The following is a 27,310-nucleotide window of genomic DNA, read 5'->3' on the forward strand; positions in this document are numbered from 1 at the left end:
AGAGAGAAGAGGATAGAGAGAACACAAGAGGAAATAAAGGAACAGGGACAGAATGAAAACATTGTAAGAATTTAGAAAACGAATAAAACCAACATTTCCCTACAGTTCCATTAAACTCAGTACAAGGACATTATAGCTTTGTGCCACTGTGTGCCCCTCTTTCTCTCTCTCTCTTTCTCTCTCTCTCTCTCTCTCTCTCTGTCTCTCTCTCTCTCTCTCTCTGTCTCTCTCTCTCTCTGTCTCTCTCTCTCTCTGTGTGTGTGTGTTGAACAGCTGTTCAGTTTGTTCTTTTGCAGCAGCTCTTTGGCATATAACCAAGTATTTCCTCAGACAGTAAGTGAATCGATGATTGGAGTTGATTACTGAAACAGGGACAGGAGCTTCACACCCACACGATTCATCACCACTGTTCAATAGAGCTGAATTAAATATGGACAGTGTAACAGTTCTGTTTTTACCTATCAAATATTTAGAACTCCTTTCCACTGTGTAAACGCCAAACCACCAGGCTGTGGGTAGGTGTATTTCTCTTTAATTATATATGTGAATGTGCTGACATGCAGAATGTAGATATATACATATATATTATAATAATATTTAATACCACAAAATAACGACCCATTAATTGTTGTGTAGTGCTGAATTATTTCTATGATTACACCTACAAAAGTAACCCTCTTGTGGGAATACAGTTTCTAAATGGGTTGTAAAATGGTGTGTGTACGTATGTGTGTATGTATGTGTGTGTACCATTGAGCCAAGCTGGTAGGTATTCGCTCTTCATGCTGTAGTGCTGCTGTCCAAGATTGCGGAGGATGACCGGCTCGTTGCCCAGGAAGTTATTCAGGGTGGCAGAATACAGCTCCTTATCTACAACACAGAGGAGAGGTTAGAACACACACACACACACATCCGCATATAAATGATACATCACACAGAACTCTCATACACTCTCTCAGGCATATGGGTTATGAGATAGAGTAAATAAATAATATAAGGTGAAACAGAACTCCCACACACACACTGGGTCTCCTCACACACAGCACTGTGCAAAAGTCAGTGACCACACTTTGCTCTTGTCATGTCCAGTCAAAGTGCACATTAACCAGGGCCATTCCCACTGAGACTTATAAGATATTCCACTCACATAAGGAACATGAGTTGGGACTTTTAACAACCATGCAAGGCCTGTTAGACCAGCAAAACGATGCCCATCAGATAAACATCTCTGAATGAGAGGAGAAACTCAGGCTCGACCCTCGCTTCAGATCCGTGAACATGAAAAGTTGTTTCTGTCCATCCCTCCACTGTCAGAAGACTACTGTCCAGAATGTTGTTACTCAGAGTCTCACGAGTCTCAGAAAATGCAACCAGCTTTTACAACTGAACTTTAGAGTTAGGGCCATGGACAGAGCACATTAAACCCTGAAAAGAGATTTATTTATGTGTAAAAAGTTGTAATGTTCTATATTTAATATTAGTTTTTATGACTTTTGCACAGTGCTGCATAAATATATACTCTCTGAAAAAAAAGGTATGGTAAAATCCAGTTAATACAGAATACAGTAGTTATGTTCCGCAAGTAAAAGTAATGAATATGTACCCTTTAGGGTACCACCACAGTGGCAGTTTTTGAGAGTGCATATTGTATGCAAATTAACTGTGGGAAGAAGCGCTTATATGTTGCCGGCCAGGGGATAGCACATACACTATCACATACACATAAACATCCTCAAGCACATCTGACTCACCCACAATGAGCCCGGTGTGTCCCTTGGCAGGGTCATAGGGGCATTTTCCTTTACCGTCCTCAAGGGGGGCGCTGTTCAGGGTGAAATGATCTGAATTCTGCAAGAGAGCAGAGGAGAAAGGCTTCACAAAGCATCCAAAAGACTAACCTCATGACTCTGTATTCACTCCTGTTCAAACTGATTTGTTTTACACTCATCAGCCACAACATTAAAACTAGTCTTTGCATGAAGTTGACTTACAATGGCACCTGTCAACCTGGGTGGGGTATAGTAGGCAGTAAATCAACAAGCAGTTCTTGAAGCTGATGCTGGAAGCAGGAAAAATGATCTGAGATGCTCATGATGTTTTGATCAGAGCATCTCCATAAAGGGTGTTCTTGTATGCAGTGGGTAGTACCTGCACACTAAAAAGTGGTTTAAGGAAGGGCAACGGGGACATGTGTGCCCAGTCGCATCTATTATATAATATAAGTTAGCAAAGGGGTCACTATGGGCACCAGCCTTCACTCCCCATTCCCCTATCAATGAGCCTTGCGCCAATCTACTCACTGCTTAATATACGCCACTCCTCGACAGGTGCCACTGTAACGAGATAATCCATGTTATTCACTTCACCTTGCAGTGGTTTTAATCTTGTGGTTGATATGTGCATAAAGGGAGGTGTGGTCATGTAATAGTTCCCAGAATACCTCTGTGATTTTAGCCCTGTTTGAAATGGTAATGCTTTACAGATTACGAGTTCCATCTGGAAAGATGAAGGTGGCTTTTACCTGCTATAAAATGAACCAAAGCAATAAATGAAGGTTATATCAACTCTGTGTGACAGAAAAAAAAATACTGTCCTCCTCCTGAAGTGGGATTTTATGTGGCGCTCTTCATGGTTGGCTGTAAACTCCCTGCTCATCCAGCGTTTTTCTCAAATCAAGGGTATTAATAGTGTCTTTATTTTAACAGCAGTAAGAGCATCTATTCTTCTGGGAAGATTTTAGATTAGATGCTGTTGTGAGGGGTTTGATTGCATTCAGCCTCAAGATTAGTTCTGTCCAATGCATCCCAAATGTACTGAATGGTGGTATATCATTGTAGTTCCACAGCCCCACAGCCCAAATCTGAAGCACTTTAGACTCTTCTGGCCAACCCTTTGGCTCATCATTCTCTAGGTTTATAGGGTTAAGTCTATAGTTTATTTCCTATGGGGATGATACTGAGCCTGGAACAGTAATGGGTGGAGCTGCAAGTCTACCAGCGCTATTTAGAATGGGTGTCTACATAATTGTGGATATCTAGTTTAGCTCAGGAGATGGTTAGGATAAGAGAAGCTAAACTCAGTTTTAAGACATGTTTTTCTCATTTTGCTCTCTCTATAGATCTCTCTCGGTGACTTCATTTACATATAGAATACAATGGTTATCATTTCCAGTGTTTTCTTTAATGTGTTTTTGATTGACAGGCAAACAGCCGCCTACTTACTTGCCCCTTTTATTCAAAACCTGAATCCTGCAGGAGGCTTACGTACACAAACCACTGGCCTCATCTAGCACCCCCCCCCCACACACACACATAAACACACCACTCGATCCCGCCTAATGTGATCCTATCGCTCTCATCCACACACAGCTATAAGACCACCTCATCTCCATTAGTTATATTTCACACTGACACCCAGGGGAAAGAGAGAGAGAGAGAGAGAGAGAGAGAGAGAGAGAGAGAGAGAGAGAGAGAGAGAGAGAGAGAGAGAGAGACATACTTGACACACAGAGAAAGACTGATAGAGATAAAGACAGAAAGATAAGAGAAAAACAGAGCGAGGCAAAGAGGAAGAGAAATTCAGAATTTCAGAAAGACAGACAGAGAGAGATAAAGAAGAGAAAGATAAAGACAGAGGGAGATAAGGGACAGCCACAGAAAGGTATACACACACACACACATACACAGAGAAAGAGAGAGAGAGAGAGAGAGAGAGAGAGAGAGAGAGAGGGAAAGAGAGAGAGGAAATCTACAATTTGGGCATAAATTTGTGCATGAAAAAGAAAGATGAAAACTTCGGAGAAAAAATAGATAGCTATTGTGGCAGTGTTTGGGGAGAAATGAATTAATAATATATAGGTAGGTAATTAAATGCAGCTGAAATAAAGCTGTTTATATATTTAAGAAGGAGTGATGAGTGTGGTGGGCTGTGTGTGTTTTGCCTGTGTTTGTGTGTGTGCTGACTGATTAATAGGCTGATGTAAGATAAACAGATTTAAATGCTGTGCCAACATTGTAAATGAATAAGATCATGCACAATAAATCTCTTTTAAATAGAGCTGGCACAGAGCCAGGGAGCAGAAGGTTGATATTACAGATAATTATGATTATAATTACGATTATCATTATTGTTTTTATTGTTATTGTTATTGTCATGTTATGGTTGATGTTTGGGTTAATGCACTCAGAGGCATCTGCTGTCTTCAACCTCCTAGCCTTGTAGCACTGGGATTATAGGGGGGTCCTGGCCAACGGGGGGTGGGGGTGGGGTAATTTACAATCACTAGACTGAGGAAAGAATTGAGTAAAACCAATAGGGAGAGGCAGACAGAGAGAGAGAGAGTGAGTGAAAAGGAGAGAGAGAGAGCGAGAAAGAGAGAGAGAGTGCCATGGTTACAGTGAAGAGAAAGTCAATGTGTTGTCTTAAAGGACACTTACAATGTAGGTGCATTTGGGCTGGAAGGCATACGTGCCACACGTATACAAATGAGTACGATTATAACTCTGCAGAAAACGGATGTAATTGAAGCACTCCGTCTGTGAGGGAGAGAGAGATTATTTTTAAACATTAGTTTTTTCATTTCTTGCCCTTGTGATTAATAACTTTATTACAGTGGCTCTTAGTCTATGATGTTTTGTTGCTTCAGAAACAAGGCAATTTGTACCATTCATGACAATAAATCAGCACGGAAATGAACGATGACAAAAAGAAAAAGAGTGGGGGAGAGAGAGGGCAGGGAAAGGGGAAAAAATGAGTTTTTTTCATAATTAATAAATGCTCACTTTGTCTCATGCTTATTGAATATGTTCAATACATTTCATTTATTAGTACTTCATCTGCTTTGGACAGAATGTGGACAAAATGTGATCTGTAGCATGCACACCAATAAACAACTGCTGAACTGAAATGAAGAGAGAGAGAGAGAGAGAGAGAGAGAGAGAGAGAGAGAGAGAGGAAGATTTAAGTGCCCTATAGAGCAGAAAGCAGTTATAAGTGAAAAGGTCTCAGATACCTGGTTGTTTTTCCCCTTCGCTGCACACTCTCTCTTCTTCTCCACAGGGGCTGGCCAGTCAATCTGAGAGAGGAGAGAGGGAGAGAGAGGAGAGAGGGAGAGAGAGAGAGAGAGAGAGAGTGTGAGGGAGAGAGGAAATTTTAGAAGAGGACAGATACAGAAAATGGAGGAGAAGGAAATAAAAATGAGTTATGGAAAGAAAGAGAGAGAGACACAAAGAAGGAAAGAAGGGGACGAGGGGAGAGATGTCTAACATTTTAATTTGTAGCAGTGCGGGGCTCATAACACTGATCACTACAACACAGTTAAACATTCATGTTCCTGTCTTTAAATAAGAGAAAGACAGAGTGAAAGACTAAAATGAAGAGAAATAGAAAGCTATAGTGTTTTAAAAAGTAGCCTGGAGCACTCTGTCCATTAAGAATGTGTCCTAGCCTGCTGACCTTTGAAACTGCAAATTACTACAAATAGCTCTCTAAAAGCTCCGCAGTCATTTCTGTATGCCGGTCAATTTGAATAATACAAAATGGCAAATGCTGCTTTTTCGAGTGGAAAGCTGCAAAATGAATGAGAGTTGAATGAGTGAGGTGATGTGTATGACAGACAGAGGGTAGTGCTCTTCTGTATTTGCATGCAATGGTATTGCTATTAATAGTTTGACCAATATATCTCAATATTTTTCCTATTTTATCTGTATTCATGTGATCTTGGTCCGGTACGTACCGAGAATCACTGGATGCAAAAGAAGAACACATTCTGGACAGAACACTAGTCCATCACTGGGAGAAAACCACTGGGGGAAAACACACCAAACCCTTCACTGACTGATGTCACACAGCTCCAGGGACCTGGGGTTGGGGGTTCAAATCCCACTCTAGGTGACTGTCTGTGAGGAGTTTAGTGTGTTCTCCCTGTGTCCAAGTGGGTTTCCTCCTGGTGCTCTGGTTTCCTCCTACACTCCAAAAACACACACAGGTAGGTGGATTGGCGACTTAAAGTTGTCCCTAGGTGTGAGTGTGTGTCGCCCTGTGAAGGACTGATGCCCCCTCCAGGATGTGCTCCTGCCTTGCGTCCAATAAATTTGGGTAGGCTCCAGACCCACCGCGACCCAGAACTGCATAAGCGCTTACAGAGTAAGGTCCTGAAAAGATGGGCAAAGTCCTGAAAAGCTCAATAGAAAATTGTCCATTCACATTTATTTTTGCTTTCTATTGCATCTATAGGAAGTAGATAAATTCAAGTGAGCTCCCTCATTGATTGAGTCTTCATGAGAAGAAGTGAAGTACATAAGATTAACCACAAACATATCATGAGAAAAAAAACCTCTACAAGAAAAAAAAAGGTTTGTGCTACCTGGACAAATATGTTGTCGCTGTCCAAAGAAAAACACATAGCTCCATTTTTTAAAATGTTTTGTTTACTATGTCACTTGAACATAGCAGCTGTCCTTCACATTGTGTGGATATTTCATGATGAATGGACCTTTTTTTTATGTCTTCCACTGAAAATGAAGGTTTTTCCCTCTATAAGATTACAATTTTGAAGATATTTTTCTTTCGACAGTGACAATGTTATTTATGATGTAAATAAATATTAATAACTGTAAAAAGCTGCAGATAAAACATATTCAATGTCTTTTTTACTAGCGTTTTATACCTGTTTTTAAAACATAGAAAAATGTTCATGTTTACTACAATTAATATTGTAAATCCCAGACAGGTATTTATTATCATTAGTCACACAGCTCCAGGGACCTGGAGGTTGTGGGTTCGAGCCCTGCTCCTGGTGACTGTGAGGAGTTTGGTGTGTTCTCCCCTTGTCCGCATTTGTTTCCTCCGGGTGCTCCGGTTTCCACCCACAGTCCAAAAACACATGTTGGTAGGTGGATTGGCGACTCAAAAGTGTCCGTAGGTGAGTGTGTGTCGCCCTGTGAAGGACTGGTGCCACCTCCAGGATGTGTTCCCAATCTGTGCTTATTGCATGTTTTTCTCATTTGTATTTACGTTGCTGTAATAATCTTTAAAAAGCAGTCTCCTTACTTACTTACTGATTCGTTTTTCAATGTTTAGATATATTTGTATACTGTTTTATGAAAGAATATTTAGAGTTTCCTTTCTGGAAATGTGCTGTCTATCTGGTTAATGTTTACTATGTAGACTATCACTGGAAGACGGTAATCCTGTCCTACTGTAGTGTGTGATGTGTATTTACCTGGGGTCTCAGCTGTCTGCTGATGTCATTAGGGTCCAGTGCAAAGAGTGTCTCCCTGGCTCCGACGTACAGAACCCTCTCGTGCTCAGACAGAGTTAACATGGTGTAGTTCCAAACGCCAGGGATATGGAACCTTGCCATGCTGTCAATCACCTCTACAGAGAGAGAGAGAGAGAGAGAGAGAGAGAGTATATAACATTAGCATATATGTTTTAATTCTCATGATAAGGATATCTCACAAATGAAAAGAAATTTTACCAAAGCTTAAGGTGTCCAAATATTTTGGGTGCTCCATGATACAAGCACATGTATGACAGAAATTGCCTAGTGCCACTTTATGTTACGTTATGTTAAATGTGACTGAATAAAGTGAGTGAGTGAGTTTTGGAATGAGCGTGCTAGCTCGCTAATCAATGATTGAGTTATTCAGTGTAAAAGCAAGTGAAAGTGTGACTTCTGAGTGAATTCATGTTGTCGTAAAATGTGCGAGTCTGACTTACAAAAGCTTGTTAAATGAGGTCTTTCACATAGTAAAACATGTATTTCTAGAGTTTTTGGTGCGTTGATAGCTGAGGTGTTAATATATTCGTACTTTCTGAGTGACTTCAAGTGCTACTGACACTTCTGCACAGGTATGAGGGACGACACTACTCTATTTTTACCTGTGACTGGTCCCTCTGTGATGTTTGAGGATAATCATTAACATTTTGAGGGTTATTAAACATCAGGTCCTCTGCTGATGGATGTGTTAAAATGTTCCACTGCAGTTCTAAAAGTTACTTAGCACTTAAGTGATTTTTCAAGACTTTTAGTCTATTTTTGCAAATGTACTGCACCAAAGAAGCAATATTTTTGCTGAAGTATGGGCTTAAACTGAACTGCTTATGTAAGATTTGGGAATACTCCTAATTAGAGAACTCATCTGCTTTAATGTTTACCTACTATGGACACAGACATTCAACTGTGCATATACTGTCTGTATAATCCATAGAATGAATGCTCTGGAGCAGCTGCACATGAGCCTAAGGTCACCATGCTCAAGCGTTCGGATCAGTGGGACCGTGTTCTCTGGAGCCTTGGTGCACCGTTCAAGAGTTGAAATGAACAGAAAACGGTCTGCTAAAAGACACTAAAGCTGCAGCAAAATAGAGATCCTACTCATGCTCAGGAGCGATCTGAGCACTCCGCAGAAAATGATTTTTTTCCACAGTGGTTTATATACATCATGTGATCCCAGCAAAAACAGACAGCACCAAACAGGAGAAAAGTGGTGGGGGAAAAAAGAGTGAAGGGAAAAAAATGCCTCGAGGGACTTGGAGAGAAACAGAGAGAGGGAGAGAGAGAGAAGATTCTAGAAAGACAGAATTGAAAAGGGACTGCAGTTATTACCCAGGGAACAGGAGCGTATCAACATAAGACAGGTCAGCAAAAAGAGAGCTAGAGAGAGAGAGAGAGAGAGAGAGAGAGAGAGAGAGAGAGAGAGATAGAGAGAGAGAGAGACTGAAGTGAGAGACAAAAGGCACAGCAAGAAATACAGCACAAGCACACACAGAGATTATTAAGAGAGCTAGAGAGAGAGAGAGAGAGAGAGAGAGAGAGAGAGAGAGAGAGAGAGAGAGAGAGAGAAGAGAGAAAAGATACTACCCTTGGGGAAGAAAAGGAACATCTGCACATCTGCTGGGTAGGACAGTGTTTCCCAACACACACACTCACAAACACACACCACAGAGTACCTGCTCACGAACTTGGATGCCTCTGGAGACACACACACACACACATCTACCCTGCTGGGTATTCAAAGGATGGATATCCAAAGAAGATGGCAGCACACGGTCAGGATTCATTGACTCTACCCAATCACCAGGGGGCAGCAGATGACATCTACCACTTCAACCACAAGCCACTTCAAGCCGGCAATGAGAGCTGCTTAAGGAAAGAAGCTGTCAAAGTTTCCGTGTCTGAATTAATCAAAGACCATCTGCTTAAACCCTCATCTGGCCAATGCTGACATAAACGTTTCATGACTGTACATACACTATACGGCCACATCTGCCCATCCAACGTTTCTTCTGAAATGAAGGCTATTAAAAAGGAGTTTGTTCACTGCATCCACTTAAGCTCATTCCAAGAAGTGCTGGACGGAGTACTGTCACACCAAACAGTGCCACTCTTCCACAGTCCAGTGCTGGGGGATTTATACCACTCGGGTATTAGCCATTGGGTATTGTGGGCGTCTGTGTCCACAGTTGCTGAACCTTAAAGCAGCTGGGTTCATTTAAATATAAGGTTTGTCTGTAAACGTTTGGACAGAATGAGCATATATTTAGTTTCAGATCCATGCAGAAACAAAATGAAACTCAATTAAACATTAATATAGCTGGAAGTATACTTGTGAGTTAATCTTAAGTACCAATAACTTTATTTACTCCTTATGCCATATGGATAATCACAGCCGAAACGCAGGCGATGAAATGGGTCGATCTGGACCAGCTCAATGCTGAGTGGGAACTAGGAATGTATAAAGCCTCCTAGCATTAGGCTGTGAAGCATTGGTCTCCGGCCCAGCACGTAACATGGGTTTGTTTTGTGTTGGGGAAACATGGCACAATGACAGAGCCACAGTGTGGTGCCCAATCTCACCTCCCCTTCCCGAGTTCAGAAACCAGGGAAACCCTCGAAACCAGGGAAGTTTAAATCAGGATTGGGAGGTGAGATTGAGCACCACACCCCAGGGAATGAAGACTGAAAAATAAGCTAATGTACAAATTGATGTTTATACTCTTGTAAACACTCGCAAGGCTGCAGAAATGTGCTGGTGACAAACAAGACGAGAATTACAAGCCTTTTCCACCTTAAATGGTGCTATAATTATATTCAAGTGCTTTTTCTTCCCACATTAAATTGAGAACAAAGTTCTGAGACTCCTTTTACATTAAACAGTGCTCGATAACATTCTGCTGCCAACATTAACATTGCGTTCCACATTAAATAGTTCATGCACATTTAGGAGGTGCTAGGAACTGTTTGAAACAAACAAACAAACAAATGAACATTAATTCATTAATTAATTAACAGTCTGTTATACGGTTCAGGGTCATGGTGTGTCCAGAGCCCAAATATACAGTTTCTTGTTTACATACTAGCGGCAATTTTGAAATCCCAGACTGGAACCTGAATCCAAGGCCTGGATTAGAAGACTGGTAATGTACAGGAAGCCATTGCTGCAGCAAAAGGAGACAATATTTGGCCACAGTCATGCAGCATTGGTTACAGTGTGAATGATACATTGTTATGGTTGAGTCTAACAGTGCATATAGCGCACTGCTATGTTCAACATGCTTATTGTAATGCAAAGTCATTTGTCACATTAAAGAGGTGTGTAAGTATGGTGGTAGACTAATCAGCTTGTCCTCAATAAACACTAAAGCTGTCACTGTATTCTGCAAAAGTAACAGTCTGCTGGTGGTTATGAAGCCCAACATGTGTTTGAATTACATTTCAGGTCGTTCTGAGATGCGACCACCCTCACCAGTGCACTCAGGAGTGCACTCCAAAGCCCTGTGTGCAACATTGCATTATTCTTTCCGTTTTTCCTTCGTTTATTGTGAAAAAGTGTGGATTCACCCAGACTGGATCTCGACGGAGATGGCCTCCAGCACTCTTCAGTTTGTAGCTGAAGAAATGCGATGATGAAAGACAGACGGAGAGAAAGAGGTGAAAGTAGTTAGAGTGGGGTGATCATTGCTGAAGACTCTAAACTTACTAATGGAGGGAGAGAGAGAGAGGACAAAAAAAGCCATCCATCCTCCTCGGAGAGAGGAGGGAAAAGAGGAGAAGAGACGAGGGGGAGGGGGAGGGAGGGGGAGAAGAAGGAGAGTTAAAAATAGGCTGAGCGGATGAACGGAAAACAGATGTGGGCCAGCTGAGGGATTACAGAGAGGTGAGCCCAGCTACCTCAGCAGAGGAAGAGGAAGAGGAGGAGGAGGAGGAAGGCCCCTCTTCCTGTTCCTTAAAGCCAGAGTTTGTCGGACTCTGACACAATTTCCCCACTTTTCCCCTATTTACTGTAAACGTCTTGTATCAGCCAAGACAGTTTTCTTCTTTGACAGCACTGGAGCTGTGAAGCTAACGTAGCTTTGTTATGGAAGCTAACACAGCTCCATGCATTTATTAACACTCTAAGATATTTAATGGAGTAGAACTGTTTAGAGCAACGTTTTGTGAATCTTTTGATAAATAACTCTTCACAGACTCACCATTTTCTAGCTTAAAGTAAGCGGTGAAATACGTTTATATAACAATGCTAGTAACGCTAGCTAAAGTAATGAGCAAAAGATTAAAATTGCTCTGCTTATCTTAGAAACATGACCTTGACTACTTACTTGGTGTACATTTCAAGGCCTTCGTCATGGGTCATCAGTTTCAATGGTCCTATATTAAAACCAATGGTTTGAAATGCTAACCTATAATCACACTTAAAGTAGCACTAGCCAGTAATTTTTCCTAAAATTACAACTTCAATATAAATGTGATGCTTTTCAAAGTTGTAACACTGAACAGAACCTCTGTTGTTGGCAGGCCCAGCACTACAGAAACTGCACTATGTAAGTTTTAGAGGAGGGTAGGAAACCAACCCCCTCCATCCACCTCCTCTTTTAATTCTTATTTTTGCTATTTCATTATTATACCACATGCTTGCTTGGTCTCTTTTTATCATACTATGCTCACAAATCTGGGAGCTTTATCATGTGTTTCCTACAGCTCAACATGCTTGGTGGAGAAACTAACCACTAATTCTATCACATATCCTCATGCTAGCATGAGTGTGAGTGAGGACCATCCCAGGCAACACAGCCATGTGGAGCCCATATGGGCACCCCTGCCCGCTACCAACAATGGGTTGTGTCCATGGGTTAAATGTTGGCCCCACTTAAGGTTGCCCCCAGGGTCAGTGATTGGATCCGGGTGGGTTAAATAAAGAGCTCATCTGGACAGCCCACCTGAAAACACAGAATCTATGTAAATTAAGACAACCCATTATGGGCCTATGTGGGTGATATATAAAATTGTAGGACTGCCAACATATAAGCAGCCCACCTGGGTCTAACTAAAAGCAACCCATGTAAGCCCAACTAAAATGTACTGCCAATAGAATTAGTAACTTGTATTCTCCTCCAAGTGTGTTTAGCCTGCAATGGACCATGTTAACATTCCACAAACATAACTTTGTGTAGCATTTCATAACATAGTAGTATATCATAATGTAATAGCATAATGTAAGTACATATAGAGGATAGAACAAGCCCACATTAGCTTTGACCATGTTGGGGTTTCTGGGTCAAGTGTTGCTTTAAACTGAAACAGACCTTTGGAGAGTCAAGTAAAGCAGTTCTGGGCGGTTCTGTGTGTGTGTGTGTGTGTGTGTGTGTGTGTATGGGCTTGTGTTAAGTATGGGTCAGAATGGGCCAGCCTTTCTACTCTCTGATGTTCCTCCATGGCTGCCGTCCGAACCCTGTCGCTGCTATAAATACAAAGGAGCACTGCTTATAGCAGCTAACCACAACACACACACACACACACATACACACACACACACACTGCTATTAAAGGCCTATTTAAAGTGCTTTGAAGCAGCTACATAGAGACAGAGAAAAAAGACAAAAAGACAGAGAGAAAGGAGAGGCACATGTGTAGTAATTAACGAAGACAGAGGATGAGGTTGGTATAAACAGGCGGGCGAACACCAGGAGGGGTTCGCATTTGGAAGACAGACCCTCTAGTTCCCTGATGTTCTTGCATCATCATGGCATTTTTTCCCACCTTAAACAAATAAAAGTGAATGTCAAGGTCTCCTTTCATCGTCAACAATTTTCAGCATCACCGCAGTTTGCGCGCCGGAGTGGGCTGAAAACTGTTGCAGTTTTATACAAGGTTTGCAATAAAGGCTTTTATTGATGCATTTTTCAATGCAGACATGTAAAGCTCAGTTTTCTAGCTCCTATTGTTTTGACTTATAAAGCTGAAGCAAGCTTTGTTAGCTATAAAACACAACCCTGGAAAAGACAATAAGAAAATCACACCCCAGACATCTACACAATGCAGGTAAAGAAAAGACTAAGGGTTAATTTGCCTTTACCCACTGCTGTTGAATAATACAGAAATCAGATATTAAATCATGACGTGTGTAAATGTTTACTTTGTGCCTCCTGGTTTTGGAAAGTTAAATCTTATTAGTCTGGACAAATGGAGTTGAACAAGATAGCACGACAGCAGAACATGAGGAGAGAATTTTAAACACACACACACACACACACACACACACACACACACACACACACACACAGAGCGTGAGAGCAGGGGCAAAAAAAATAAAATAGGGACACAGGAAGTGGTGTAATTGTTGCAGATTAGCAAAGGGAGTGGTGGGCTGTTAGGGCAATGAAAAGGGGGAGGGGGAGGGGGAGAGGGAGAGAGGGGGAGAGAGAGAGAGAGAGAGAGAGAGAGACAGAGAGAGAGAGAGAGAGACAGAGAGAGAGAGAGACAGAGAGAGAGAGAGAGAGAGAGAGAGAGAGAGACAGAGAGAGAGAGAGAGAGAGAGAGAGAGAGAGAGAGAGACAGAGAGAGAGAGAGAGAGAGTATAAAAAGCTTCAAAGTAGATTACTGCAACGACGTGGACAAACAGGGCAACCAACAAAAACTGAACCACATGATAGAGGGAGAAAATGAAGGGGAGAAAATGAAAGGCAGTATCACAATGAAAAATAAAAGACAGGGTGTGAGATGAGAGAAAAAGAACAAAGCACAGAGAAAGAGAGAGAGAGAGAGAGAGAGAGAGAGATGACAGAAAGACAAGAGACAGGCATAGAGAAAACAGATAGAAAGCCAGATAAAGAGATGTACAGAAATAAAGAGAGAGCTAGAGAGCCTGATAGACAGAGTGAGAGAGATAGAAAGACAGGGCGAGGGATAGAGAGAGACATATAGAGAAACAGAAAGAGGGAGAGAGAGAGAGAGAGAGAGAGAGAGAGAGAGAGAGAGAGGGAGAGATGTGATGTGATGTTGAAAGTAGTCTGTGTTTGGCAGAACCGGAGGGAGGCTCACAGCTTGCTAGGGCCGTGACCTTTTCATAAAAGTGCCTTGGCTTTTTTAAACAGAAAAACCTTTCTGCTCTTTGAGAGTGGCGGGTCGGGGGTGGGGATCAGGTTCATGAAATAAAAAAGTAAAGCCAGAGTCAGAAACCCAGCTGATTCACACACAAATACAATCCACACGACTCAGGAGCCAGACATGAGCGCTGAAAAGAGCAAAATCCACTCAGAAGCTCGGTCTGTAAATCAGCGAGTGTTTAAAAATGTCCAGACTCTGGAAAAAAGAGCCAGACAAAACAGCTCTGAACTTAGACTAAACTTCTGGTTTAGTAGGGGCTTTAAGTTTAAACCTCCAAATGAATTAATAACGTGTTTCAAGGGCACAAATTTTTAACAGCATTAATACATTTTTGTAGTGTGTTCTTGTGAATCATAGTTCTCGGCTAACGGTATTCTTCCACCCGCAGTGTGACTGTTTCTCAAAACCAAGAACACAAAGAATAGACTTTTGTTCTCTTGAATAGCGTTCTTGAGAAGTCATCTCTCCCTTGTGGGTAAGTCATTCATTCATTCATTCATTATCTGTAACCGCTTATCCAGTTCAGGGTCATGGTGGGTCCAGAGCCTACCTGGAATCATTGGGCGCAAGGCGGGAATACACCCTGGAGCCAGTCCTTCACAGGGCAACACACAAACATTCACTCACACACTCACACCTACGGACAATTTTGAGTCGCCAATCCACCTACAGACATGTGTTTTTGGACTGTGGGAGGAAACCAGAGCACCCGGAGGAAACCCACGTGGACACTGGGAGAAGGATCTAGAACAGCATCCGTGTATTTAAACTGTTCTTGGCATTTGTGTTCCTGAGTATTGAAACTAAACTTCAGCAATGGAAGAAGCAAGAACAAACAAATGTAAGAACGCACACGAACATATTGAAAAACGGCCTTCGCATCAACTTATTGCAGAATGCCACATGGCTCTGCTCACCGTGTGGTCGTTTCTCTGTTGTTATGGAAACTGAGTAAATAACCCTGTGCACACAAACCAGAACCAGACAAGGTTTTGTGCTCTCTCCTGATTTGTTAAATGCAATACAGTATAAAGGACATGAGCTCTGGCTAGGAGAGATCAGACCACACATTGGCTAGTTATGATTGTTTTGGTCGTATCCTCAGTTAAATCGACTGAATGGCCTTTCTGTGTTCCTCTGTAAAGGAACTTTGAGATGTTCTGCGCCAACAAACATGAGACAGTTTGCATGTAATGTTCCTGAGACATTATTAACCCATCATGATGAAGTTCATATTGTGTACTCTTCTTAAACAGAGGATTATATAAATATATATTAGAGGTAAACAACAGAAAGTTTCAGAATATTTACTGTGTCTGGGTCACTACTCAAATCTGACACATTGACCAATAAAGGCCTTTAAAAAGGTCAGGTTGATGAAGCTTGTGTCTACAGTCTCTCTAGAGGATTTGATTCAGCAAAGCCAAACGGAGACAAACTAAACACTGAAATCCTGAAACACTGAGACACACACACACACACACACACACACACACACACACACACACACAATGTTTCTACATTTTTGCTAAAATTCTTTATACAATTTCCTGGTGAAAATGCCAACAGCAGTGCCTCAAATTTTCCAAACTGTTTTAGACTAAAAGTAAGGATGTATATAGTCTTCTATGATATGCATACGATGATGGCCCATCCCAGCAGAGAGTAAATGCACATGTGTTTGTGGTGAGAGACAGATAAAGAGAGGAGTTATGGGTTGATAGTATGTGATTCTGACTACTCTTCCTGTTGTACAGAGCCACTCATTACAGTAATTTGGGGTTAGAGAGATGGAATAGACAACCACTCTCTCTCTCTCTCTCTCTCTCTGCCATCTTCAGCACGTTTTGACTGTAAACTCATACCAGCCTTCTGAGTTTGTGCCCATTTTTTGCTAGCCTTTAAAAATTGTCTTTCCTTTTCCATTACACTTGATATAACCTCTCTCTCTCTCTCTCTCTCTCCTTATACTACCCCTCTTCACTCTTGTTTCTCTAACCCCCAACACTCTCTCCATTAAATTCTCTCTCTAGCTCTGTGTAGTAGAGGACATGTGCTTGTATGTTTGAACACAGGAGTTCCTCTGTAGTGAACAACGAATGTCTGAAAACAACTCCATTAATGAGCAGCCGGAGAAAGAGAAGACCTTTGAAGATAGATAGATAGAGAGAGAAGGGGGAGGGGGGGGGGGGGTTGTTAAAATGTTTGTGTTTTTCTCTCCAGCAAGAACCAAAGAAGTTAAAGCCACAGTTCATTTAGTGGGTGGGGCTTGTGCAGTGGGAAGGGGGCAACATTATCTTCACTTCAATCTCTCTCTCTCTCTCTCTCACACACACACACATACACACACACACACACACACACACACACACACACACACAGATCCAGAGATGTAAATCCCTCAGACTGCCAATCTAAGCACTCTGCACATACCCACATACACATAGTATATGGGTGTGTGTGTGTGTGTGTGTGTGTGTGTGTGTGTAAACAGAATACACAGAGTTTCTGTTTATGTGGTTTGGTCCACACACAAAGACACGCGCGACCTGGAACAGTAGTTAAACACACAGTGCACACTCACTGTGTATTTTTCTTTTCTTTTTTTGGACTCCTTCTTCCCCCTTCTTTCTCTCTTTTCTCTCTTTCTTCTCTCTCTGTTTTGCTCCAGTCTTGCCATTTCCTTTCCATTTATGGTGGTATGAGCCCAGCCTTCAGTCTCTTAACTCTCCCAACTCTCTCAATCTCTACTGCTGTTTGAAGTAAAGACAGGCTGTGTATATAACTGGGGCCGGCGGTGGGGGGGTGTTAAATATTGAGGTGGGGGACAAAGACAATGTACAGAGTGAGGAAGAAAGGGAGTGAAGAAGAAAAAAAATGTGGATAGAAATAAAATACAGGGAGTAAGATGGAAAGATAGAGAGAGGGGGGGGGGATAATAGAGATAAAAAAGGGAGAAGTGAGTGAGAGAATTATAAGGGCAATAGTGAGAGTGAGTGAGAGAGAGAGAGAGAGAGAGAGAGAGAGAGAGAGAGAGAGAGAGAGCATTTACTTGCTGCTGTTTAATCTGTTGAATTCAGATTTCTTCCAAACTCACGATGTTGATTAACGCATGGTCCTGACTTACACAGGGGTGTGATTATTTTCAGCCTATCTAATCCCAAAGCTGAGAATTGAGGACTTACGTAACTGGGATTTTCTCTCAATTGGTTTATTGGTGTGGCAGTTGAAAAAGAGAGAGAGAAAGGAGAACAAGAACAAACAGAGGGAGTGAGAAAGGATAGAAGAACGAGTGCTTTTTATACAAGAGGCAGTAAAGGCCCAGCAGTAACCCGATCGCCCTGAGAAAGCAGCTCACGCCCCAAACCCCACCAGAGCACAGGGGAACAGAAAGCAGGAGGATAAACCCCCGAGAGGTAAAGAGGCACAATAGTAAAGAAAGGAGAGAGAGAAAGAGAGCGAAACATAACATGGTATGAGACGAGGGGCAAAACACAAAGAAGTTTAAAGGAGGTTGGAAGGAGAAAACAAATGTTTTCTATGACCCAGAGCTTGCCTGATATTAGGTTAATTCTTTGCTGGACCTGACCCTTCAGCCTGCTCTTTTGTAGAAACTGTTGCTAGGTTAGACAAGCTTTACAGAACCCTAGCCCATTAAATTTTAGCATGGTGGGAAATTTGTTTTTTTCATCCTGCCTGCACTATATACTCAAAAATATCCAGATAGCCTACATTAAAGCAGCCCTACGTCTAATTATACCCATCTCCCACAAGTTAACGCAGTTTCCTGAGGTTTTACAATCCTTGAAATGTGAAATGTCTGTTACATTCTTTGGTCAAAACACTACAGCCGCATTTCTCTCTCTCTGTCAAATCTCCCCATTGAGTAAGACCACTTTCAGTGCCTGTCCCTTTAAATGATAATGAGCACAGACAGCTCACTACAGCCCAGAGCCTACAGCAGCAATAAGCAAGTCACACAATCTCTGCCTTTGCATTTTTGATCAGTTATTTTATTTTTCTCATATTGCTCTGTTTTCCCCACTTTTGCTCAACTCTCTTTTTTGCTTGTATTTCTTATCTCTTTATTATTGTTTTAGTTGTTTTGCTCATTTTCTTATGCCTCTACTCTGGTTTGCACCTCTTTTTAGCTGTTATTTCTTCTCTTGCATTTTAGTCATTTTTGCTATGTTGTCTTACTTATCTGCTCTTGTTTTCCAGATCTGCTTGGATTTCTTATCTCTCTGCTCATATTTTGGTCAGATTTCATATTTTTGTTTACTCTTGTTTTAGTTAATTTAGCTTATTCCCCCACTCTCGGTCACACTGCGTTTGCTTGCTTCTCTTATTTCTGCACTGGTTTGTACTCATTTGTTCTATTTTTCTGTTCTTGTTTAGCTGATTTAGCTCTGTCCTCTTATTTGACTGCTTTTATTTTCAAATTTCTTGTTTTAGCTTGTTCCTTTTAATTCATGCTCTTGTTTTCACTCATTTCTCTGCTTTACTTTTCATCATTTTTGTTCATTTCTCTAATCTTTCTGCTTTCTTAGTATCTACTATTTTGTGCCTTATCTCCGCCTCTGTGCTCTCACATAAAAGCAGGTCTGGCACTGTGATTAGAGATACTACTACAGCAGGAGGATCTCCTCATGGAGACGAGGGGGCTGTACAATACTAATGATTCCTTTTATTATATCAGAAGGGGAGCAAAATTTGAATGGATTTTTAAGTCCACATTTTCTGATGTAGGCAGCCCATTGCGTCCATTGCTGCCCCCATGCACAGGACAATGTAATCACCAGGCACCAATCACCCTACCTCACTAATGCACAGGATCACCCTTAATTTCAGGAGACACATGTTTCCAAGACAATCATTAAGCCCAGTTGTGGATTTTCAATGGAAATGTCTATTCCATTTCAGTGCCATAGGTGGACAGAGCATGGATAGGTCATTTAAGTCTGGCCATAAGTTACTCACCGTTGTATCGAACTGTTTTTCGTGGGATTGGATTCCAGTTGATGCACATTCCATTTTCTAGGCCAATCACAAGTATCATAAGTAGGACCTTTGCCCCACCCATTTCTCCGGATCTCTCAGTTCTCTTTCTGATTTTTACTTCTGGCTGGACAGCAATGTTACTCTTTGGCAGTTGCCCTTCTTGTAATCCTGGGTGTACAGCAATGGGTTTGATTGAATAAATGGTCGTCTTAGATGGACGGTGATGGACCAGATAGGGTGGAGAGCTGGTGGAGGCTCCAGATGTTGGGGAAGTTCCTCCGTCAGCCTGTAAGGACACAAATAAACAAACAAAAATTATTAGGTGACGAGATTGGACGTCTTGCAGCTTTTCACTGTCCTCATCCTGTTGGACTGGAACATTGTTTGGTAAAAGTGGGGGGGTGTACTGTCAAGGCAATTTAATGACAGAGTCTGCAGCTCAACAAAGCTATTGAAATGTTTTGGCAGAGCACCAACTAAACCGTGAATGCTTGTCAGCACAAGGCAACGTCAACACAGGCTGCCTCAACATCGTTTATGAGCGAATGTGTCAAACATGCTAGGAGGCCCATCTCTAGAAATCCAGGGGATGTGTTCGGAATCATAATCGCTAGCTGCATATTGCAAAATGTGTTACGGGCCAGGCCATCGGCAAGGTATGGAGGAGGACGGTATGTGTGATGGTTAAACACATGAATAATTATTTGATAGTGATTTTAGCAAATTGGGTCTAATCATCCCACCCCACCTGTTTGTGTCTGTTTAAAAAGGCAAATTAAGAGGTGATAACATTTGCAGGTTTCTGGAGTAAAAAACACAGAGAGTGTTAAACGTGCATTAAATGTCATATTGTGTATTAATGGGAGAGATAAGAAAAAGAAAAAAAAAGAAAAGAAAAAAAGCTCAATGCTTGATAAGCAGCTGTACGTTTCTACTCCTTCTGCCATTTACTGAAATTGAAATGCAGGGCTGAGCAGCAACAATCTCACTGATATTGATTTCTGTTTTGCTTTATTTTATATATTTCTTTATTACCATAAGAAGATAAGAGACGAAAAAAAAGCTTCAAAGATCATGCCTGATTTACTGCAAATCGCTTGTAAGTAATGGAGGGGTTGCAGGTATTACCTTTGCGCTTGCCCTCTTTTATTGGATCGATTGGAGGGTTGTGGAAAAACACATCCCTGGACTGAGGAGGGATGGAGATTCCCAAATGCTGTCATTTTTCCACTAGAACTGACCAATGGCATCACAGACTGAGCCTGCTAGCAGTTCACACTCACACAGATGCCTCACCTGCTAAATAGACCCCTAAAGAGTTAACCACTAATTGGGCACAGTGTTGAGAGACCTGATTGGATTATAAAGTGGATTAGATGGGCTACAACACTGATACAACTAAGACTGCCAGATTAACTAACCAGATTAACCCTCCACTTTAATAGCCCAGCAGGAAGCTAACCGCTAACTGGCAACCTACAATAGCACTAACAATAGCATTACATACACACTTTACACGGTATATGGCGCTCTGTTGAGCTGCGCTGAGCTTCATATCTGTCTTCACAATGTCAAGTGAAGGGTCTTCAGAGTGTTTGAACTGAACTGCACTCAGTGCAGCCTGAAACTTCCAGTGACTGGTGCTGGAGGAACAGAAAAGTTTGAAAATAAGCGAAATAAGATTCTACCCTGGTCCACGTTTGGTCAGCTAGGCTTAGATAAGTGAACTAACAGGCAACATGCCTTAGCACAGGCATTCCAAATCACACACATCTTCCTTCCTCTCTTTAAAGCCATATTTGAAGCTAAAATCACAGCTGCGGTAGGCTATTGGGCTTTTTTGTGTTCTTTACCAATTTCAGAGCGTGACATCACCAGTCTGTGAGCTCCCACAGTGCCCCCTCCCTCTGGTTCTCTTAAATGCTCATGAATAACCTCATTTTGCAAAATTTGACACACCACACACGTGATAATTTTAAAACGCCATCCCCATTTTTATATACCGCGATATATGTTATTACTGTTATACTACTCAACCCTAGTGGGCAGCCTGGTGGTGCAACAAGGATCATTGCTGCCACACAACTCCAGGGTCCTGGGTACAGCAACTCTGAGAGAATTTACTGCATAAAGAACAACAGATTTATTAGAGAGGCTTCCAGGATATTAGCCAATCCCAAGACAAGAGCTGTAATATTAATATAAATATATGCTAGGAATATCTTGTCTGCTGAGCTGGGGTTGACTAGCTATATCCTGCCAGGATTGGCTGAGAGGTGAGATATTATTAGCCAATCCTGTCTTATGAGATGGGATAGATACTAAACCATTCCTAAGAATTAAAATACTCTAAGAAATATAAGTGAGACACTTGTAGTTCTCATTGACCTCATGAAGTGAGACACTACTAGCCATTCCTAGAACAGGACTTTCCATAAAACTAACCAATTAGAAAGAGGAACTCTGTTGGTTATTCCAGAATACTAGCAGCAAGCCTAGTACAGGAAGTGGGCTACTCCTAGCTGAGCCTAGCGCATGTGGTAATATCCGACTGGTCATTTCCTCCACAGGAAGCTAAATACTATGGATTACATCACGTGTGGGAAGCTGCCGGCTAATTCAAGTGCTGGGGTGGGATGATACTAATACTACTTTCCAGTCTTGGAAAAGGCTGTAGAAAGGATCCTACTAGCCAATCCTACTGTGAGAGGTGCCGTTTGTCCGAGTACCGGCGGGAATTTAACAAATCCATCTCGTAGCCTTTGCTCTGTGTGCCGTAGGGGGCCGGAGCTGCAGCCTTTGGCTTTTAAATGTGAGCTGTCTTTGTGTTTGCTGGAAGGGGCGGGATGGAGGTAGAGTGATGCTGTGCAAACTGAACAGGAGATTCAAAAGGCCTTGTCCCTCAGCTCCAAAAAACACCCCACTCAGCGTGCTGCAGTTGTGTGGTGCGGTGGGGGCTTTTGGGGGTGGGGGGGTGGGTGGAGGGGGGTTGAGCTTCCTCACCGCTGAAAAAAGCTGGAGGTAAAATCACTCTCGTCCTGCAACCGGGGCTGAATGACCTTTCTGCCAGTTGCTTTAGGGAAAAAGGTTTTCACTATTGCACTAATTACCGCCTACAAATTAGAGATGACACAGCCCTATTATATCAAATTGCGTCCTGACAAAAGCAGGGTTGGCTATTTTGGCTGATGTTGAAAGACAGAGGACAAATGTTCGAAGTGTGTGTGTGTGTGTTTTTATGTGTGCCAGGGACAGAGTGTTTTGATTCTGCTTTTCCCTAAGGAAAACAACTGGTCATGTTTATTCCGGTGGCCAGTGTGGATGTCGGGAAAAAGAGGTCAACTGTCAAGAGATGACCAGTCTCATGTGTCTGACATGTATCCTTGCTCTCTCTCACGACCTTTTCATGGTCCCATCCTAAAGTTTAAAACCACCATTCAAAAGTTTGGAATCACCAATCAAAAGTTGGAATCATGCTCTTATTAAAGTATAAAATTGTTCGGGTCTGATTCTTGAGCCCAAAGTCATGCCATCATACCCATGTAAGGAAATCCACGTCTTACTGTTAGAGAAAAAGAAACAATTTGGAAATATTTTATATTAAACAATTGTGCTTCAAAGCATGTATGTATTCTCTTGTGCATATCTGTGTAATGTTTCTATAAAATATGAGAATTTAAATAAAAATATTAATAAAACTACCAGAAATCCCTGGTGCAAACCAGCAAACTTTTTGCTGTTAAATCAAATGTGGTGGTTAAATCATTTTAGCAGTAGAAGTAACCCACTGTTTAAATGGGTGGCAGGGTCTGTAACAGTGGTGATTAACTGAAGATATACAGCAATATCCATTCAATGTAAAGTACCTTGTTTGTGGCATGAATGAGGTAATATTTATTTTTATTTTTAATATTTATTATTTGAGGTAATCATTATTGAAACTGTGTCTGATTCTATAGCAATACCGGACATTGTTACTTCATTTTAAAACTCTAATTTAAAAGTCCCAAAACTCTAAAAAAGTGAAAATGCCATTTAAAACACAATATGGTGTATAGCATATATCATCCTCCACTTCATGGCAGTTTTTACTGAATAAAAAAATACTGCTTGTGTATCCAAGCTTTTAAATAGTACTGTATGTCCACTCCCTGTCCACTTCCTGCCTACCAGGGTTAGCGTACCCTCCTCTTGTCCATACTAAACCCACAAACCCTCAGACCAACAACCTTCTGACCCCACTCTTCAACAAGGGGTTTTGCCGTGGATGTGAAAGAAAGACAAAATGAGCCGAAGGTTGGATGTCGTAATTAGCTCTCAAGTGCACAGAGTAGGAACACACACGCCAAATACAAACACACCGTCCCAGTCTCACGCTCAAGGCACTCCCCTCCTTCCTTCCTTCCTTCCCTCCATCATCCTTTTTCTCCTCTGAAGTCACACAAAGCCCAGTGGCTGGTAGGAGGTGGACGAAAAGCCAGTCAACATCCTAACGCCATCACTCAGAGGAGTAAGAAAATGTCAGGGAGTGTCCCGAAGGCACAATTAACATAGATGGACCTTCAAGGCTGCACTACCTGGACCTCATGTACTAATTTGCGGTTCTTTTTAGGTGAAATGCTTGGGGGTACCTTCTAGGTATTGCCCTTGTGACAAGTATGAAACCTATAAAAGTACAATTCTTGGCTTTCTTTTCTTCTGAGTTCAGCTTTGAGCTGTCGAGATGAAAGTAACTGCTGGAATCTAATCCAAAGTTATTTCGCTAAGCCACAAAACACAGTTTCAGAAAATAGACTCACTCCTCCCCAAAGCAGGGTTGGAGCAAAAGAAGCGCAATATCACAAACGGACACCAACCAGCTCATAAACGTTCCAAACAAAAACCAGAGCCAGAAAGCACAGTCATATATACAACAGCCAGCCTAAAATGGATGCAGTTCATTACACTTCAAAGTACATAACATTAACCATTCAGCTGCAAATGAACAAAAACAGGTTCTCTGCTTAAATAAGACAGCAACGAGTCCTGCAAGCACTTCATTTGCATTCAGAATGAGTATTTATATCGGTGCTGGAACACATTTCACAAGTCATAACAAGGCACAGACAAAAACAGATGCATACGTAGAGTACTTTGTCTTCATCTCCTCAGTAACACTTACAAAGACTCAGCTCAAGGCAGGCGGGAAGTGGGGTCAAAGACCCTTCCTTAAGGCCCTGACCTTTCCACTGACCTCAGACTGCAGAAGAGGTTAACACCTGCTACATTGTCAAACAGGGTAATCTAACCACCAGTAATGTCCACGTCACAAAAAAACCACACCCATATGATTATAAACTATTCATTATACTATTAAACCCACTATTTCCTTCTTAATTTCAGCCATCTTAACAATATAAACCAAGTCAATCTCCTCATAAATCCCACCCACTTCATCATAAACACTGCCCATATCATCTGACAGTTGGCCCCTTAGACTTTACCCTAAACATCAAAAGCCCACCCTTCTCGATGTAAACCACGCCCAGCATGTCCTATGTCTCACTCTTCTCCCATTTTATCCTCAGCTTGTAGCTCTTAATAAAATTCCACATATCACACAATGACCCCTTCATTGTAACCCCTAAACACCCATTTCAAAATAAATCCCACCCCTCATCATAAGAATCACCAGCAGTTTACCCAGAAAACCCACCCATCTACTCTTCAACATCACCAATCTCAAAATTAGTTTCACTAATCCCCTCATAAATCCTGTCTGTAAAACCCAGCCAGGTCAGTCACGTGAGAAAATCCATCCATTTTATCCCCAATATCACCAATTTCATTATTAAACATCCACCCGCTGCAGCAGAAAATCCACCCGATTTTAATATAAACCACACCCACCATCTCACTGGAAAGCCCAACCAACCAAAGACAGCCTAAATTCAACTGGTAACATAAACTCTGCTTACCTCACAGTGAGCCAGACCCAAACTAAAAATCTGTCCACATTTCTCATTAACTAATTAGCATAGAGCGTAATATCTGTTCCTCCCACCACATACTAAACCCCACCCACTCCATTCTAAACCATGCCTACTTATTCATAAACCCCACCATCTCATGCTCGCCCATCCCGTTCAAAGTGTAGTGTTTGGTCTAGTCTGTAAGTGATAGACCATGCATCTGGTGTGTGTGTGTGTGTGTGTGTGTGTGGTGGGTGGGGGGTGCGGTGAGGCATGGCGGGGGATGAGTGGGTGTAAAAAGTATGTGTATGTGTGTTTCCAATCGGGCTGTGTGTGCATGCGAGTGTGTGACTAATGGTGTTAGAAACATGAGTGTGTGAAATAGCTGTGACAACTTGTTTATGATTGTTAACTGTGTGTATGTGTGTGTGTGTGTGTGTGTGTGTGGGGGGGGGGGGGGGGGTACTGTACTTCAACTATACCCTGACAAGTTGGGTTTTGTTTGATTAGCCAGTGAGTGTTGATGAAAGCCTGGCACTCAAACAGAGTTTGATCAGCTGCACTGAGCTCTGACAAATTTCTGTCCACTTCCTGTCCGCAGAGCGACCTCATCACCTCAAAGGGTCCATCTGCTCACTGCGGCATGGCTTTTAATCCAGTATGAATCTTATTGCTGTTTCACAGCTTTTTCAAATGAAGACTCACAACAATACATCTGATATCAAGTGTAAGTGATAGAAATCCAGTATGAATCTGCAGTATGCTTGGTGTGTATTGTTGTGGAGTCTTGCAAATCCAGCATGAATCTGCCGTGTGCCCTGTTTCAACTCTCTGTTTCATGTAGAATTTTACAGTCTGGCAATGATAATTGTGGCCTGATTTTAATGCAGTGTGAATCTGCGGCCCGTGGCGGTTTTACACTCCGATGGTAATGATTGTGGAGTGATATTAATCCTGTACGAATATGTAATACTCTACATTTCAAGAGAACTAAAAACCGTAATTGTGATTTTAATCCAGTATGAATTTGCAGTGGATTTTGTTTGCACAGTCTGACAATTATAAGCAGTACATCCACACGGCTAACATTTTGAATAAATGTAAAAGGTAAATGTAAAAACTACACATCTCCTGGATACAATGGTCAGTTAATTAAAAATAGTGAATGGGTTAATAGATAATAGAAATAATTATTAGTCCAGTCCTGACCCATGGATGATAAAGACCATCTCTGACACTGACAAAGTCAATGACTGCTCTTTAACACCACGTTTAATCAGGCAGATCGAGAGAGAGAAGGAGGGATAAAAAAGGGAGAGAAAGAGATGTAAAACGAGGGTCACTGAATGACTGACTGCGTTGTGTAATTATCCCTCGGTGTCTCTCGACCACTCTTTCACCTGTTATTCCTTCTCACTCTTTTTAAAGCATGCACCTACCTCACTCTATCTACCCCATCTTTCTCTCTTTATCACAAAATCTCCATATCCCTTTCTCTCTCTCTCTCTCTCTCTCTCTCTCTCTCTCTCTCACACTGAATGAGGTGTCTGTCTCTCTCTCACCTCTCTCTCTCTGACCTTGTGCTGTCAGCTGTTTTAATGAGGCTTAAAAGAACACGGTGACTGTGAGTGAGAGTGTGTGTGTGTGTGCCTGTGTGTGTGTGTGTGCGTTTTAAAACCTGGCTAGACACGTGTGCCCCTGTACTCGCTGGCCCAGAGGATGCTGGGATATTCACTCTGACCTGGCAATGATGTGGCATGTGTTACCAGCTCAATCAAACTGGCCAGCGGCTCAGCTCCACTCATTAACTCAGCATCCACACACTCTCTCTCTCCCTCTCCTGTATGTGTGTGTGTGTGTTTGTTTGTTGGTCTTGTACATTTTAAAGGGAACAAAATGGCCTGACTTTGTCTGAAAAACAGAAGAAAATAAGAAAATAGCTCTGAGAGCATTGATGCTCCACAGAATG

The 27,310-nt window shown here is 41.9% G+C and overlaps 1 protein-coding gene across 2 annotated transcripts in view; it reads right to left on the bottom strand.

Moving 5' to 3' along the window:
* Positions 1-27,310, bottom strand: part of LOC136677444 (semaphorin-4C-like) — an 83,230-nt gene that overhangs the window by 18,365 nt on the left and 37,555 nt on the right. For both annotated transcript variants that reach the window (XM_066654967.1, XM_066654968.1), the window contains 6 exons: positions 19,370-19,676; positions 7,223-7,377; positions 5,012-5,074; positions 4,437-4,535; positions 1,752-1,848; positions 751-870 (listed from right to left, as the gene is read on the bottom strand). In XM_066654967.1, the coding sequence (XP_066511064.1) occupies positions 751-870; positions 1,752-1,848; positions 4,437-4,535; positions 5,012-5,074; positions 7,223-7,377; positions 19,370-19,472 (637 nt within the window). In that variant the 5' untranslated portion in view covers positions 19,473-19,676. The remainder of the gene's footprint in view (positions 1-750; positions 871-1,751; positions 1,849-4,436; positions 4,536-5,011; positions 5,075-7,222; positions 7,378-19,369; positions 19,677-27,310) is intronic.

Source organism: Hoplias malabaricus, chromosome X2 (assembly GCF_029633855.1).
Source record: "Hoplias malabaricus isolate fHopMal1 chromosome X2, fHopMal1.hap1, whole genome shotgun sequence".
Classification (NCBI taxonomy): Eukaryota; Metazoa; Chordata; class Actinopteri; order Characiformes; family Erythrinidae; genus Hoplias; species Hoplias malabaricus.